At 42.8% G+C, this 17,751-nt stretch overlaps 1 protein-coding gene across 4 annotated transcripts in view; it reads left to right on the top strand.

The window, feature by feature from the left end:
* The window catches only part of Nipped-A (Transcription-associated protein Nipped-A), a 41,186-nt gene that overhangs the window by 12,583 nt on the left and 10,852 nt on the right, over nucleotides 1-17,751 (top strand). For all 4 annotated transcript variants that reach the window (XM_074085394.1, XM_074085396.1, XM_074085395.1 and 1 more), the window contains exons 14-37: nucleotides 2,943-3,144; nucleotides 3,629-3,962; nucleotides 4,036-4,197; nucleotides 4,738-4,989; nucleotides 5,330-5,529; nucleotides 6,179-6,249; nucleotides 6,442-6,647; nucleotides 7,025-7,195; nucleotides 7,387-7,578; nucleotides 7,972-8,118; nucleotides 8,773-9,021; nucleotides 9,477-9,722; nucleotides 10,252-10,365; nucleotides 10,455-10,657; nucleotides 11,078-11,316; nucleotides 11,713-11,947; nucleotides 12,182-12,368; nucleotides 12,744-12,874; nucleotides 12,957-13,104; nucleotides 13,315-13,458; nucleotides 13,544-13,814; nucleotides 14,586-14,797; nucleotides 15,765-15,980; nucleotides 16,522-17,010. In XM_074085394.1, coding sequence (XP_073941495.1) covers nucleotides 2,943-3,144; nucleotides 3,629-3,962; nucleotides 4,036-4,197; nucleotides 4,738-4,989; nucleotides 5,330-5,529; nucleotides 6,179-6,249; nucleotides 6,442-6,647; nucleotides 7,025-7,195; nucleotides 7,387-7,578; nucleotides 7,972-8,118; nucleotides 8,773-9,021; nucleotides 9,477-9,722; nucleotides 10,252-10,365; nucleotides 10,455-10,657; nucleotides 11,078-11,316; nucleotides 11,713-11,947; nucleotides 12,182-12,368; nucleotides 12,744-12,874; nucleotides 12,957-13,104; nucleotides 13,315-13,458; nucleotides 13,544-13,814; nucleotides 14,586-14,797; nucleotides 15,765-15,980; nucleotides 16,522-17,010 — 5,021 coding nt within the window. The remainder of the gene's footprint in view (nucleotides 1-2,942; nucleotides 3,145-3,628; nucleotides 3,963-4,035; nucleotides 4,198-4,737; nucleotides 4,990-5,329; nucleotides 5,530-6,178; nucleotides 6,250-6,441; nucleotides 6,648-7,024; nucleotides 7,196-7,386; nucleotides 7,579-7,971; nucleotides 8,119-8,772; nucleotides 9,022-9,476; nucleotides 9,723-10,251; nucleotides 10,366-10,454; nucleotides 10,658-11,077; nucleotides 11,317-11,712; nucleotides 11,948-12,181; nucleotides 12,369-12,743; nucleotides 12,875-12,956; nucleotides 13,105-13,314; nucleotides 13,459-13,543; nucleotides 13,815-14,585; nucleotides 14,798-15,764; nucleotides 15,981-16,521; nucleotides 17,011-17,751) is intronic.

The raw sequence follows: 17,751 nt of genomic DNA on the forward strand, positions 1-17,751 counted from the left end.
AGTAGAACTCGAGAAAACTCAATTTAATTGCGAAAAACCTCCACCACGTACATATAAGAAAGGGCGTAAGTACGTGTGTGTCGGCGCGCGCGGTTGGATGAGGATGAACACCCGTTAGTTTGTCCGTTTGTCGCTACGTCACAAACGCAACCTACCTTCCATATGTTTTAATACAAAAAACTTAAAACTAAATCAAGGACCCTAATGAGCACGTCGCTTACAGTAAGTTACTCTTACAAGGGCTATTATAATTTGCTTAATTGAGCGACTTGTAAACTTGAGGACACAGTATACCTGAGCGATTAATAGAAATAGAAATGATATTTATTCACTTGAATAGCGGTAACAGAGAGCATGTTCGGTTGGTACACATAAAAAATTAGTAGTATGTTCAGTGTTTTCGCCAATTAAATCAATTCAATTCAATTTTTATCTTCAAAAATACGCTATAATGGCGTTACGCCATTTGTTTTATATGCGTGAAAGAAAACGGAATCCATAGTCCAAGTAGTGACCAAGAAAGAGTGTCTGTACTGTACTATTTACAGGTAATCTACCTTGGTCACTTTTCTAACCAAGTAGGTTTTTCCTTACAGATGTGATGAAAAACATTGTATGATTAAGCATAGTAAAAGAGAACAAGTAGGTCCACTCCGACCCTTTAGGAGACTTAACTGCCTACTCCGGCGCGGACGCTTAGGGTTGTCGACGTCTATTTTAGATTAATTTTATTACCTACCGACAATTATTTTAGTACGAAAGTTAACTTAAAATTGACGAATGTCTGTGTCTAGAGAAACCAGACAGATTCTATGCCGTTATATTATTATTATTATACTAAATTTAAAAATCTATATTAATAATTTCGTACCGGTCTACGGTAGACTCGAACGAAATGCACATCAAATTGAAGAGCGTAAAAAATTAGTCAATCCGAGTCGACAACTTGTAGGCGGAAAATTCGGATTATCGAGTATTTTCAATATAAACTTGAATAAACTACTAAGTATATAATGGCGTTGCGAAGTAAACATGTCAAAGTCATCACATCAAAGTGGCGTTAGTGTCACGTCATCACGTGTCACAGGTTTGCATTTCGTTCACAATTGTGACCTCTTAAGGGCCCCACACACGGTACGATTCGTCGATTTTAATCAGATCGATCGTACAGACGAATCGTACCGCATATGGGGCCCTTTAGGTCTAATTTCTTTGATTATGAGACAGAGACATCATAGTTATTTGGGCAAATAAGATTTAGGTGAAATATCTACTAGAGAAATACGAATACTTAGGTTAGCTGTGAAAGTACGTTTGTGATAATATTAAGGCTGGGAATATACGTCAGATTTTTCGATAAGTAGGTACGACAGTCTTTAACTGGCAAAAATTTTTTTTCAAACATGTTATTTTACCCGAGCGAAGCCGGGTTTTCATCTATCGATTTTAATCAGATCGATCGTACAGACGAATCGTACGGCATATGGGGCCCTTTAGGTCTAATTTCTTTGATTATGAGACAGAGACATCATAGTTATTTGGGCAAATAAGATTTAGGTGAAATATCTACTAGAGAAATACGAATACGTAGGTTAGCTGTGAAAGTACGTTTGTGATAATATTAAGGCTGGGAATATACGTCAGATTTTTCGATAAGTACGACAGTCTTTAACTGGCAAAAATTTTTTTTCAAACATGTTATTATGAGTCTATATTTTACCCGAGCGAAGCCGGGTTTTCATCTATCGATTTTAATCAGATCGATCGTACAGACGAATCGTACCGCATATGGGGCCCTTTAGGTCTAATTTCTTTGATTATGAGACAGAGACATCATAGTTATTTGGGCAAATAAGATTTAGGTGAAATATCTACTAGAGAAATACGAATACGTAGGTTAGCTGTGAAAGTACGTTTGTGATAATATTAAGGCTGGGAATATACGTCAGATTTTTCGATAAGTACGACAGTCTTTAACTGGCAAAAATTTTTTTTCTAACATGTTATTATGAGTCTATATTTTACCGAGCGAAGCCGGGTTTTCATCTATCGATTTTAATCAGATCGATCGTACAGACGAATCGTACCGCATATGGGCCCTTTAGGTCTAATTTCTTTGATTATGAGACAGAGACATCATAGTTATTTGGGCAAATAAGATTTAGGTGAAATATCTACTAGAGAAATACCGATACGTAGGTTAGCTGTGAAAGTACGTTTGTGATAATATTAAGGCTGGGAATATACGTCAGATTTTTCGATAAGTACGACAGTCTTTAACTGGCAAAAATTTTTTTTCAAACATGTTATTATGAGTCTATATTTTACCCGAGCGAAGCCGGGTTTTCATCTAGTATTATTTATAATTCGCCGGAACGGTGATGACGACTGTACACATACTAATGTTTACCTACACAAAATACTATAACTATATTGGTTATAGGTAGGTAGGTATCTATTATTTTTTATGTGTCCTTGCATGAAACTATTACACTACACTTATATACCACTAACTTACAACTATACCTAATACAAAAAATACGTAAGTACGAGTACGCGAACGTAAAAGGTGATCATCTCAGCGCAAGACGAGCGAGCTAAAATCGAAACGTACGGCGCCGACGGCAGCGCAGCCTTGACTAAAGAAAAGTTAATCCTCCTTAAATTATCAGTTTGTACGTGCGGCGGGTGCGTGCGTACCGGCGCCAACCGGCGCGCACACATTTAAGCCGCACGATGTACTTTTGTTCGTAGTGAGCCTACTTGTTCCCTTTTACTATGGTTTTAGGAACGATCTAGGAATTACGAAGTTCGACTCAGAAAGCCCTCAGTCTTCGACTTGCTTCTAATAGTCTCGTTGGTAATTCGCTACTTATCACGACACATTGTACTTATACGTTTAAACCAACTAGCGTTAATATAATACAACCATTCATTCCCAGGCGGCAACTTCCTACAAAGCGTATCGAAGAACATGGAGAACGAACAGAAGATAATAATATTAATCGGCATCTTCCACCAAATCCCGGCCGCGTCGCCGCGCTTCATTGACGTGCTCTGCCGACTCATCTTCCACACGGAGAAGTCCCTCATGATCGAGGCCGGCTCGCCCTTCCGAGAGCCGCTTGTTAAGTTCCTTTTAAGGTACGCGCCATTACCATTGCAAGTTTAAAAAAAATGAATAAATATTTTATGTTATTTAAGCTGAGGTGAGACATGATATATAAACTTGCGATTAAATTCCACGCCAGCCACATAAGCCAGGAACGGTCTTACTAATTTCGATTTTTTTCAAGCTCTTGAAATGTGCGAACGCTGCCACTGCATGACAGTAAGCAAAAAGCGCTAACCGTGGCTTTGAAATTATTATGCAGTCGGTTTGTTCTTTCTTCGTTATTTTTTCTACGTTTTACAATTGCAAATTAGTCATATTGGACAGAAGTTGTGTGTGTTTCATTAATGTTTCTAAGTTGTTGTTTTTAAAATAAATTGAATATATATCCGCAAGTTCCGTGTGTGAAAAAAACTCAGATTTTACTAGAATTCCACGATGCAAATTTTTTGTAAAGGAAAAAAAACTATAATTACAAGTAGAAGCTCATAACATTTCCACTCGCTTTTACCACAGATATCCTAAGGAAACCCTCGACTTAGTGATGAGCGACAACAACATAAAAGACCAGCAGTGGAGCCGCTTTTTCATCTACCTGGTGAAGCACCCAGAAGCCGGCGCGGCGTACCGGGAGGCCCTCCAGACCACCAAGAAGACTCGTCTCATGCAACTTTTAGCCGCTAACACGGGGGGTGCGGCTGCAACCATGCCCCAAGCCGATAAGGCTGAAATGCAGTTCCAAGCCATCAGGGTCATCTCGATACTGATTAAGTATGATGGCCAGTGGCTGGCCACACAACATGACCTGATAGAGCTGCTCAAGAGGATATGGTGCAGCGATCAATATCATGTAAGTTGTGGTCTTCTGGATACTTCCATAGCGTCGAATGAATCCTATTCTTAATGCGACTGATGTGTTACAGGAAATCCATAAGAAAGTGGAGAATGTCGACTGTACTCATTGGAAAGAACCGAAGCTTATCGTGAAGATATTGCTTCACTATTTCTGCCACCATCCGTCCAACATCGACCTGTTGTTCCAGCTTCTAAGAGCGCTGTGCGACCGTTTCATACCAGACTTCCAGGTGAGTTAATTAAAGTTTACATGCTATCAAAATAAATATAAATCTCTTATGTCCGGGAATGATCTTAACTAAGTCATTAGTAATTTAATATATGTAATTGAATAATAGCAAATTCTGTATAACTTTCAAACTCTATTAGACTAATCTAATCATTAATCTGAATCAGTTTCAAAGCGAAGTTTATTGAAATATGGAGCTGCTTTAAAGTGGATTACCTAAGTACGGAAAAATGTATGAGAACCGAACGTCTCAATTATTGTTTATGCCATCGGCTTATTTTGGTGGGAAATATCTACATAGATCCACACAGTTCATCACTTTCGTTTCTGTCAAACGTAACCGCCGCGTGGCTGTTCCAAATTTGACGAAAAATAAAATTGGATTGGACACGCAAGGTCGACTAGCGTGATATACCGATCCGTGGAATTAAATTTAAAACTTCTTATCACGTTGCCACCAAGATCATCTCATAATGTTATTTGTATCGAGTTCAAGATTGGTTAAAAGGGTTTATTAATATCAAAATCTATGCTCCCGCAGTTCCTCCGAGATTTCCTCGAGAACACTGTCGCTCAGACCTACACGTTGGAGTGGAAACGCTCAGCGTTCTTCCGTTTCGTGGAACACTTCTCCAGCGACGCAATGTCCCAGGAGTTGAAGGCGAAGGTCCTACAGATGATCCTCATCCCGTGCTTCGCCGTCAGCTTCGAAAAAGGACAGAAGATTGTCGGCGGGCCACCGGCACCCTACCAGGACAATCCGGACAATGTTGTGTCCGTGTTTATAAATAACGTAAGTATGGAATGTCGGTCTGATAAAGGTTTTGATTTCTCGTGTTGAGCTTTATATTCTTTTGTTTTGGTATTTTTAGATCAGTGTACATGCCTTCTAGCAGTAAATTTCACGAAGACACAAGACAGAAATGCACACATGCGCACAATCATACGTATTACTGGAAGAAAAAAATAGGACTAAGTTTTTATGGGACACTCTGTAGAACCCTGTTGCAGTCAGCATTCGCCGCTCTTATAAAAACATTTGATAAAGGCAGCAGAGGCTCCCTGCGACCGGGTTCTACCGAGCACGTCAAGGTATAAAAATTTGATGTGAGTCAATAGGATCTCTTCCTCAGGTGATAGACCCGGAGAACCCGTTCGCGTGTTCGGACGCGGTGCGCATATCGCTGCTGCAGTTCGCGTGCCTCCTGCTAGAGCAGGCGTCGGCGCATATCCACGACGCAAATAACAAAAAGCAGGGCAACAAGCTCCGCCGGCTCATGACCTTCGCCTGGCCTTGTCTGCTAGGCAAGAACTACGTTGACCCCGCTACTAGGTAGGTCGAAAACATTTCTATTTGTTCTGATAGGAGGCCAGAGGCCGTATTGCCCAACGTTTCTGACGTTCGCGATCGCAATCAAATTACAGTTTTTGTATCCGAAATATGTCATTTGATTGCGATCGCGAGCGTCAGAAACGTAAGTGCAAAATTCGAACTTCGTATCTTGCTGTCCCGCTGACGCTAATAAGTATTATATAAATACGAGAGTGAGATGGACGATACGAACTTCGATTTTCGAATTTCGTAGTAGCCCCCCTGTGACGTATACGTATAGGCTAGAGAAGAAGATAACTGGAAGAGATCCCTTTAAGGGATAAGTTCGCCTTTGTACTTCTTATTATTATTTTATTTGTTAATTTCATGTGTTTTTATGTACAATAAAGAGTTTACAATACAATACTATACAAAGATATTTAACTGGCATGCGGGTTTCGATTGCTTAATGCAGCAGCCAGCAATTTTGTCGCAAGTAAAGGCCATTATAAACGTGTTAGATACGAATTGTTCGAATATCTCTCAATATCGATGGTACGAGTAAAAGTTATAGAATTGCAGATTGATTTTAAATGTACCCCCAAAACAGTAATTTACTACTTAAAGTTTTTAGAAGTTATCTTGTAACAAAACTACGTTTTCTTTACAGGTACCATGGCCACCTTTTGCTTAGCCACATCATTGCCAAATTCGCTATACACAAGCGTATTGTACTACAAGGTTAGTAACCAAATCCATTTCATAAATAGTACTCTTGATGTACACATCAATTTTAGTCATTCTTGTAACCCCGATCCCCCCCTTTTGTTACTATGAAAATCGCAATTATTTTGTTGTGACGGCCTTATCAAGTACCGTAACAAGGGTGCTTCAAAATTTATAAAGACTAATTTTAAATTACAATTGTTTCAGTGTTCCACAGTCTACTGAAAGCCCATGCCGTAGAAGCGCGGTCAGTGGTGCGGCAAGCACTGGAGATACTGACCCCCGCCATGCCTCAGCGTATGGAGGACGGGAACACTATGCTGACGCACTGGACCAAGAAGATCATAGTCGAGGACGGACACTCCGTCCAACAGCTGTTCCACATACTGCAATTGGTTGTGAGACATTATAAGGTGAGTTGAATAACAGGACAAGGTAATAGAACAGTATTGGATTGTTAGTGGTCACTGTCGAGGACAGAGCGAGCATACAAGTATGTAATGTTAATTAATCGACACTGTTCAGTTCAAAATCATCATCATCAGCCGTAGGATGTCCGCTGTTGGACATAGGCCTCCCTGCGGCTCTAACCAGGTCGTTCGTCCATTTTGTTTGTGGACATCCTACGCTGCGCTTGCCGATCTGCGGTGTCCATTCGAGAACTTTTCGGCCCCAACGGCCATCTGTACAAATAAGAATATGTGTTCTTGTTTTTTTTTTCATATTCTTATTCACTGTATCGATTTATCGTGTTCAATGAAGAATATTTGTATTGTATTGTTTCCATCAGGTATATTATCCCGTCCGTCACGCGCTAGTAGTGCATATGGTGGGCGCGATGCAACGGCTTGGTTTCTCAGCGACCGCGTCCCTGGAGCACCGCCGGCTCGCCGTGGACCTGGCCGAGGTGGCGCTCAAGTGGGAGCTGCAGCGGATACGCGATCATACGCACGACGACATTGTAAGTAGCCTAAGGACTTGTTTTACCACTCTAATAAATTTGTTGCTATGTCACGTATCTTTAATGCCGTTCTGAGGTAATATTTTTTCTTGTTTTCAATGTCTTCAGTGCTAAGATTGTTTCTGCTATTGATGTATGCTGTATGTAGGTAGTTTTAAGAGTTGTCAATAGACTGTGATTTGTTTGTGAAGGTCGCCACGTCGCCTAGTGGGTCCGTAAAGCGCGTATCATCAGAGGAGACGGGCAATGAGGCGCGCAAGGCGCTGAACACGGGCTGGGCGAGCCCGCAGGCCAGCGCGCGGCTCGAGCCCGACGCCGCCAAGCCGCTCGACCGCCAACACGTGGACGTGGTCGTCAACCTGCTGCTGCGGCTCGCGTGCCAGGTATGACGTCACAGCGACACTGCCACAGGCTGGCCGAGTAAAAGCGCGCGCGCGCGCGCGAGAGAGAGAGAGAGAGAGAGAGAGAAAATGTCGTCCAAGCTTTCGGCATTTCTCCAGATTTAATTAGGCAGATGGTCGAAAGCAATTATAAAAATCTTCTAAATCTATAGGACTTCTGCGACCTTCACCAGATGCAGGCCAGATGGTGGAGGCTGAAGGTGGCTGGCTGGCTGGTTCAAGAACACGTTTTCCTCAACGGCCGTCAGTTCTTCCTGCGAAGTGCTCACTGGCCCCTTAAGTTTAGCTATCCGGACTTCGATTTTCGTGTCATTTCATACACTATCTCGTGGAGGTTTTGTCAAGTACTTTACATTACGTGTGGCATTTGTCCAGGTTAACGAAGGAAGCGTGGCGGCGGGCGCGGCCGGCGCGTCGCCGGGCGAGCAGCTGTCTCGGCGCTGCGTGCAGCTGCTGAAGGCAGCTCTCAAGCCCGACGTGTGGCCGCATCTCTGCGAGCCCAAGCTCATGTGGCTCGACAAGGTACTAGTATAAGCTTTATGACCCCAACACACACCTTTATTTAAAATTTTACGTTTACAGCGGCTTTCGAAGAATTAAGTGAATAAAGGCAGACCTATCTTGCATTTAGCTTGTTTTTTGTTGCTCAAATATGTCAGTCCCGCTTAATGTCATAAGGTTACGATTAAAGGAAGCGAATGAATTGTGTTATCCATTATGTTGACTCCTACAGATATAATATATGGCGAGAAGGCCCGAAAAACCACGAAAGCGAGAATGATGGTCTCTAGTCGTTTTAATGCTCAGGTGTTTTCTGATCAGGGTTGATTCTTTGGGCACTTAAAGTGGATTTCACGGGCGGCGAGAGTGAGAAAGAGTGAAATTGCAAAACGTCTCGTCAATAAAATTCGCTTCTAGGCGTGGGTCGTATAAGATACATAGTCATTGACAAGCTGAAACTAAAACCGAATGTGTAATAGTAATTAGGCTCCAGAGAAAGCGCGCCGTCCTGTCGGCGTTTGAAGCAATTTTGCTTTACCTTTAATTGTACGATCGTTACTGTATATTGTTTTAAACAATAGAATATGGCAGGCAAGATATGGAACTTTCCAGGTTCCAAGATGGTACGCCTGTAAAAATACCTAAACACCTGTATCAAACTTCCGCGTCCCCCAGGTGTTCGCAGCAACAGACAGCAACGCGGCAGCGTGTGCCAACGCATGCACCGCACTGGAACTGCTCACGTTCCTGCTCGGTGTTCTGAGGAGGGAACAGAGCCTCGCGTGCCTGAAACCGCTCCAGCGAGGCCTGTCTACTTGTGTCTCGTCCACCAACGCGAAGATCGTTCGCCTCACACATAACCTGCTGGCTAAGCTGACCGCTCTGTTCCCTACGGAACCGTCGGGTTCAGCTCAAGCATCTAAAGTAAGTTTTGTTAAAATTTCTATGTAGCACTACAAAAAATTAGGTCTTGCTATAATTTCATTTTGGTTTAATAAATGTTTGACTTGCATTGAAAGGAACTTTAATACCTATAAAACACCAATTCATTAAGCCATTATGCAATCGAGACCTACCAACCAGTTAAATATCTCCTTTTGCAGCTTACGACCACTGTTCAGCACAGGCCTCCTTACAGAACGAGAAGGTTTAGGCTCTCTTAGTTCTCTTGCGGGATGCTGTTTGGGAACTTAACACATTGTATTGTTTGCAGGTGTTTCCAGGTTTCCTCGTGATGTTTTCCTTCGTCGAAAAGCTCATTATAAGTTGCTTTGAACTCAGCTGAGATTGGGCTTGAGCCCGCGATGTTATGCTAGACATGCTTCTCCATAGTTGAAACAACTATGCTATATAACCAATAATGAATGTCTTTTTAACAGTACGACGAACTAGAAAGTCTTTATTCCGGCGTGAGCAAGTACGCGTTCGAAGGTCTCGCTAATTATGAGAAGTCCGCGGCGGGCGGCTCCGCCTCGCTGCTCGGGCCTCTCATGATGCTGAAGGCGGCGTGCGTGTCCAACCCGTCCTACATCGACAAGCTGGTGCTGCCGCTCATGCGCGTGTTGCAGAAAATGGCGAGGGACCACGTCGCGCCCAACCCTGACGCCTCCACGTCTGATCTTTTGGTGAGTTCCATGGTCTAAATCTTACTAGTTAATAAGTTGGGTGAATCTTCCAAGCACAGGCCAGTAGATTTTGAACCCAGTTCTCGTTGGTGGCAGTGTTAGCGCTATTCGTTAGTATTTAAGTTGTTTTGTGGGATTATTTGTTTGTAAAAAATCGATACTTATGGCTGTCAGTGGGACAACATTTAAATTTATTTATTTTTTCAGTCTGTTTCGTATTTTTCGTAGTGTCGTATTGCTAAAACTGGCTCCGAAGCGGTAACGTTTCGTGTGCTCTGCCTACCCCATTTGGGAATACAGGCGTGATGTTTGTGTGTGTGTGTGTGTGTGTGTGTGTGTGTGTGTGGTGTGTGTGTGCGTGCGTGCGTGCGTGCGTGCGTGCGTGCGTGCGTGCGTGCGTGTCTGTCTCTGTCTCTGTCTCTGTCCGTCCGTATTTTCGTGTCAATTTTTCTTTCTTGATAAAAATGTTAATTCTTACGTCAGTTATGACCTTATGACCTAAGATGAAAACAATGTAATATTGTTACAGATATTAGCTTTAGACCTCCTCAAGGCACGTGTTTCGATGATGACCGTCGAAACTAGGAAAACATTTATCGGAACCGTTTTGGTTGGACTCATTGAGAAAACCACTGATGCTAAGGTAAGACATTAAATATTGATCGACGTTTTTATTTATTTATTCGAGATTTTACTTAGCTAGTATTAATAAATATTCGTATTTGTGCCTAGGTGATGAAAGCAATAACCCGCATGGTGGAAGAGTGGGTGAAATGGCGCGCGCCAACCGCGGGCACGAGTGCCGCGGGCGGCGTGCCCTCTCTGCGCGAGAAGTCTATACTGCTCGTCAAGCTGATGCAGTACGTCGAGAAACGGTTCCCTGAGGACCTGGAGCTCAATGCTCACTTCCTTGACATCATCAATTATGTATACAGGTACGCTAGTTTACAGGTAAACGTTAGCGTAGTCAAGGCTTTGGTACTGTTTTGAAGGTGACAAATATTGGCAAATTTACTGCCGACCCGGCTTAATAGCTTAAAGTAGTAAGATGGATTATATTTAGAGCGACGGCGATAGTCAACGCTTCAGAAAAAGAGTTGAATGAGCTTCGAGTGATTTTACTGTATTTATGTAACCGCTTTTTACCGTTCGTATCTTTAGTACCTACCCATGTTTGTTACCATAACGGGAGGACCAATCACAACAGCTATGATAAAATTTGACTCAACATCGATACTGTCTCCCGATCATATAAAAAGTTAAATTTGAGCAACATCTATTTTATCAATATAAAGCTGAGCTTATACTAAGTAAATCGTATAAAACCTAACCAAACAAAACTTTTATTCTCACAGAGACGACCAACTCAAAATGACAGAGTTGTCAATGAAACTAGAGCCGGCATTCCTAGCAGGTCTACGCTGCCCTCAGCCTCACATTCGCGCCAAGTTTTTCGAAGTGTATGACCAAAGCGTGCGTCGGCGCGTCTTCGATCGTCTGCTCTATATCATATGCTCGCAGAACTGGGAGCATATCGGACAGCACTATTGGATCAAGCAGTGCCTTGAACTGCTACTTGTTACTTGCGCACCGAGTAAGTACTTCATTAGTAACGAATGACTACATGTGAAGTAACGCGATACATATGATATCATGATTATTAATTGTTATAAACGATGGACTGCAGATATGCAATCTTCAGTGGGTTCCAAATTGAAGTTCGTTGTTACGACCTGCCTTTTCCGTTTACTGTCTTTACATTTTTCCTTGCTTCCTCAATATTCATTATCCTTCATGTATCCTTTGTCATTTAGAAACGTATGTAACATTATATCACCGATTTGAGGCCTTTTCCTAACAATGTTTATCCTTTTGACGTCGAAGTCAATTTTTTGATTTATGAACATCAAACTTCATAAAGTTAATATAAATATAAATACTTGAAATTTTCTCACTTCTAAATATCTGCGACGCGATGATTATTTTCTAGATACACAGATCCACCTGTCAAACACAAAATACCTCCTCCCGAGCATATCGGCAGTGATCAACTGGGCAGATAGCGAAGAGCGCAAGTCTTTCGTGACGCTCAGCGCTGTGAAGGAGGAAGCTACTGACGGCTACGGGGACAGCTCGCTCGACCCTGACAAGGAAGATGTACTGGACATGGATCTGGACTCCAGCTCCAATCCCAAAGAGGATATTACCAAGAATGTGCCGAACAGGTAAGGACAAGATATCTCCCCAACTTGTGTGTTCTCTGAGATTGAAATGTATGGAAGTTGTTTCGATGATTGATGTTTAAAGTATACCGCGTCTAAATGCGTAAAAGACTATTTTGAATCGAAAATTGTGGTAAAAACACCCTGGGTCTTCAGTCAATCAAAGTAATCCAATCAACTGCTGAAATATTCCGTATCAATTTTGAATCATGTTGTATGCTCTATCTATCATTTCAGACAACGCGCTCTCAACCAAATAGTGGCGAAGCAATCGGAGTTCCTGGAGTTGGCGCGGCGCGTGCGCACCGAGCAGCTGGTGGTGGCGTGCGCGCAGCTGTGCCACATGGACGACGCGCTCGCGCACCACACGTGGCTGCGGCTGCTGCCCGCGCTGTGGGGCTCGCTCGACGCAGCGCAGCTGCCTGTGAGTGATCCCGCTTGTCTGTAGCCTGCTGAGTGGAGCGGCGCGGCGCGGCGCGTGCGCACGGAACAACAAGCCTGATCTACTATCTAATTTAATTTAATCAGAAATTAACAGAATGAGCGATGATTAATTCCAGAGAAAGTCCAGACTACCTGCCAGTATTAATAGGGTATTTGACTCCATTGATCAACTGATGTATCTACTTTATAATGTTCAAATTGTTTTCTATACATAATATTTTCACACTATGAGCTGTTGAATTAAATTCACTCATACATTTTGTATGGTAAAAGCAAGCTTTGATGTCATTTATTTTCTCCAAAGTAACTAAAAATTCATATTGACAATATTTAATTGTTTTTTTTTTAATTTCAGACAATAATGAACGAAATCGTCCCATTCATAATATCGGGCGTGCACGTCATACAAAGAGATCAGCCTCTTAGTGCTCTCAACACCTTCATAGAAGCACTGGCGAGATGCAATCCACCTGTTAGCATCAAACCGTAAGTAACCACTGTACTATATTTGAAACTATACATATTGTTTCGAAATTGTATTATACGTAATCGTTCCTTTTATTAACAGGCCCATGATGAAATATCTTGGCAAGACGCATAATCTGTGGCATCGAATGACCCTCAACTTGGAACAGATGGCTATAGACCAAGCTTGCGGCCGTGCGCCGAAAGAACTAGATATTTACGATTATGACGTCGAAACTACTACATCTACTGTAAGTTTCCTAAATTACAAGTACTTATAGTACAGCCAGAATGTTAACGTCAATCGCGACTCGGCGGTTTCTTCGTTTTTCTGAAGATTCATTATGAGAAAGAAAAAGAAACCCGATCCTTGTTTCGAGTTTCGAACGACATTAGCAAACTCGTTAAATTGTACATATAAAATTGACTAAAATGTCTATTCAATTTGTGTTTTTCTTTAGGATATCTTGGATTCCTTGAGCGACATGTACGAGCTCTTGCAAGAGGAAGATATGTGGTCCGGTCTGTGGCAAAAACATGCTCGATACCGCGATACCAATCTCGCTATCGCTTATGAACAGCAAGGATTTTACGAACAAGCTCAGGTAAAACACAATTTGTGTATACTAATACTTAACAAATTCTTTATTGATACGCATTATTCTTCATTGTCGTTCTTTTGTTTTATAGGCTGCATATGACGTCGCAATGGTTAAATTGAAACAAGAATACGCAGCCAATCCGTCGGTGTACAATATGCATAAGGAGTGTTCACTGTGGACCCAGCATTGGATTAAATGCTCCAAGGAGCTGAACCAATGGGACTCGCTCTTAGAACTGGGGCTTACTCGGAACGTTCGCGATCCCTTTCTGATACTTGAGAGCTCTTGGAGGAATCCTAATTGGCCAACTATGAAAGACGCTCTTGCCGAAGTGGAATATAATTGTCCTAAAGAATTAGGTATGTTAAGATTGTATTTTTTCTATACAGGATGGTGGCATATTTATATCGGTCGGTATGGGCAAGTCTGAAATTATCAAGACATACAAAGATCTGTTCTTAGAAATCACCTGTGGTCGAATTGACTTTAAATAGTTATTTGTGTCACAAGGGAGCAAAATGGTGTATTTACGGCGAGGGCGTCCAATGAATCCAGAATGTAGCCAAGGATTCTACAATAGAATCCTGAGCGTAATGAGGGATTCAAGTGTTAACGCCCATGATGAAAATAATTTTGCTCCCGAGTGGCTCATACAACTTTTCACACCGAGCATTAAGAAACTTGAAAAAAAAAATCTAAAAAACAAACAGCATAGAAAATGGCGTGGCTTTACAATTATCAACTTCAAAAAATGTCATTTGCAATAAAACTCTTAGAAAACCCTTGAACAGAAAAGTCCCCTCTCGTCAGGGAGGAAAAGTAACTTGTCTGAAGGAGAGGTGTGAAAAATACTTGAATCCCTAGAGAATAAAAAAGAGTTTTAGTTCTGATTTGCAGAGACTAAAATAACATTTTAAGAGCATGAGAAGTGAAAATATAATTATATAGCAATGCATGAAAAATAAAAGGTACATACCTAGTAAAGTAAACAATGTTTCCACTGTTGTTATTTCATCTCGCAATCGAAGTGAAAAGCAGAGTGTAAAACTCGAGCATTAAACCCATTTTCCCCTCGACGTGTCTATCCACCCTCGCCGTATTATTATTTTTAACATGATAGTGATTTCCAGCGTGGCTTGTGAACCTATACCGGGGCTACCTGTGCATATGCGCGGGCGGCGAGCAGCAGCTGAGCGGCGTGGAGCGGCACGCGGAGGCGGCGGCGGCGCAGTGCCTGCGCGAGTGGCGGCGGCTGCCGCGCGTCGTGAGCCACGCGCACCTGCCGCTGCTGAGGGCCGCGCAGCAGCTCATGGAGCTCAGCGAGGCGGCGCAGATACACACTGTAACTATACACGATCTTTATTTAACAACCTTCAATAAAGGAGGTTGGCGATTTAACTTGTGTGGGTACAATGGCCGTTTTTCCATACGACGACGACGTGCCGGTGCCGGTGCCAGGGAAAGCAAAAATGTATGGCTCGGTTTTTCACTTACCGGCGCCGGCCCGGCATTGAGTCCCACCGGCGCCGTCGCCGTCGCCGGGGTAGCGAGCTTCCCACTCTGTGCCGGCCCGGCAAAACTGCATGTTGTATATGAATTGTGCTGAAGTCTGTGTCATAGTACTGTACCATCAGCCAAATATGTGGTCTACCACTCTAAAGTTGATAATGGCATAAAACAATAATGCAATTGAAAGTTCGACTTAAGCGCTTAACATATTCATTTCATAGGAACTTGTCAAAAAATTGATAGACCACTTATTTGGCTGACCGTACCACTCACTGGGCATAAACCGGCATCGACATCGGCGCAGTGGAAAAACGAAGCCCCGGCCCCGCTGCCGGTGCACGGCCATGCGGGCGCCGAGCGGGTGCCGGGCCGGCTAATGGAAAAACAGCCAATGAGGGCTAAATGACAGGTGAAATATCGGTAGATGGCGTTAGTATCGCGAGGTCCGTTTGACGTTACGGTCTTGCTTGCAATTGGCTCATTTAGTCTAGAGATATTTTGCCTGTCTTTTAGCCCTCATTTTCAGAATCAGCTAGTTTCATAAAGAGAAGAGAGAGAGGACTACCGAACTTTAATGCGGTTCGTTTTTGTCGTGTTTTGTTTAATTGATAAAATAACAAATCAGTGTCCCGTGTACATCACCTTACCGTGTAAATTACCCCGACATCCCCTCCAACTCCGCGCACGCATGTGCGCGCCTTCGTCATAAACACTTTGTTTGAAGTATGTCTCCCAAAAACATTTAAACTGGTCTGACCATTCGTTCCCGACTTATTCCTACATACGATTGTATTGTACAGGGTCTGCTGCACAGCCGGCCGACGTCGCTCCATGACATGAAGGCGATCGTAAAGACGTGGCGCAACCGTCTGCCCGTGGTCGCGGACCCGCTCTCTCACTGGGGCGCCATCTTCACCTGGCGCCAGCACCACTACCAGTTCATCGCCTCGCATTACGACTCGCAGACCGACCACGCCTCCAATCATAGCATGCTCGGCGTCCACGCCAGCGCTCAGGTAGCAAAAGTATAGATTACTATTCTGCATTAACCTCTTCACCGCCCCAGTCACCTAGTCGTGACAGTCAGTCAATGGAATGCCTCACACGCCAGTCATTTATACATTACCAACATTCAACTAGAAATTAATCCTTCTGCAATGGAATTAAAAATCAAGTTGATTTGTCGCTGGTTTTTCTGTGGCGTACAGAACACGCACCTCGTTTGTTGTGTGGCGGTGAAGAGGTTAATCAAATTGTGCACACTTTTTCGGTTTACTATTTATACGGTTTCACACCTGCTCAGCATTTTACAGATGTAATTAAAGTTTTTACACGGGCCAAGTAAAATGAATCTTATGTCCATGTCATAAAGACTTTGACTTGGAAAAACTTTTCTCATTTTAATTAACTATATGGCAAATCCATTTGATGCACTGCTAGCTGGATATAACAAAAGGAGATTGTGTTAAATACTTTGCTAAAAAGGCTTATAATCCATACTGACTAGGTTACATTCAGCACATGCAAAATCACGTGCCTATATATTTTTTTCAACAGGCCATAATCCACTTCGCGAAAATAGCAAGAAAGCACAGCCTATCCGGCGTATGTCTCGATTCCCTGCATCGCATCTACACCATCCCGAGCGTTCCTATCGTCGACTGTTTCCAGAAGATCAGGCAGCAAGTCAAATGCCACATTCAAATGTCCTGGACCGACGGCAAGGACGAACTTCAGGAGGGTTTAGACATGATAGAGTCCACGAACTTCAAGTATTTTACGAAAGAAATGACAGCGGAGTTCTACGCGTTCAAAGGATTGCTGTTAGCTCAATTGGGGCGTTCAGAGGACGCGAACAAGGCGTTCGCAGCGGCGGTACAGCTGCACGACACTCTGGTTAAAGCGTGGGCGCTATGGGGAGACTACTTGGAGCAGATATTCATCCGGGACCCGCGACAGATCGCCGTTGGAGTCTCCGCTATGACTTGTTTTCTGCATGCGTGCCGGCACCAAAACGAGTCTAAGTCGAGAAAACATTGTGCGAAGGTATATAAAAGATGTTCCACTGTAGGTATACTTTGTTACGTTAAAAACCTGACGTGACATGATTGCTTTTCTTTGTCTTATTCAACCTGTTATCTGTCCTTGCCTTTAAATACAAGAAAGCTCATTGCGTTAAATCTAACCTGTATAGTCGCCATAAGATATTTCGGAGCGGCCAAGGTGATCAAAAACGTCGAAACATGAACTCTAATAGCTAAATAATAGAGTGCATGTGCCGATATTTTTGACCACCTTGGCCGCTCCGAAATATCTGATGGCTACTGTACTTACTAACCTGCCATAATTTCAAAGTGAAACACTTCCCATGTCAAGAATGAGGGCTATCGTTTTTTGTCTCACTAGATGGCGCACTGTTGCGTGAGGTTTTTAAGTATGGCTTTCAAAGTCTGTTATTACGGGCGTGAAAACAAAGTCTAGATTAAAATCATATTTAATACACCTTAAAACCGTACCATAAAAATATCGAGCATGCCACAGTGTTGCATAGTCCCCGTTTTGTTCGGAAAAAAGGGAGGACAAAGGTTTCCGAAAGACAAAACTGTCTCAAAACACAGATATTCATTGCCCCGGAACGCATATTTGCCATAATTAATTTCAGATATTGCGAAATATTCACAAAATTATTCTAATTATAAATAAACCCCCGTAGCTCACCCAAAAACTATGAGATTTGATATTTCGGAGACCTCACGCTACACTAGCGCCTCTAGTGGCGAATTCATA

This window comes from Choristoneura fumiferana, chromosome 3, assembly GCF_025370935.1.
Source record: "Choristoneura fumiferana chromosome 3, NRCan_CFum_1, whole genome shotgun sequence".
Taxonomy (NCBI): domain Eukaryota; kingdom Metazoa; phylum Arthropoda; class Insecta; order Lepidoptera; family Tortricidae; genus Choristoneura; species Choristoneura fumiferana.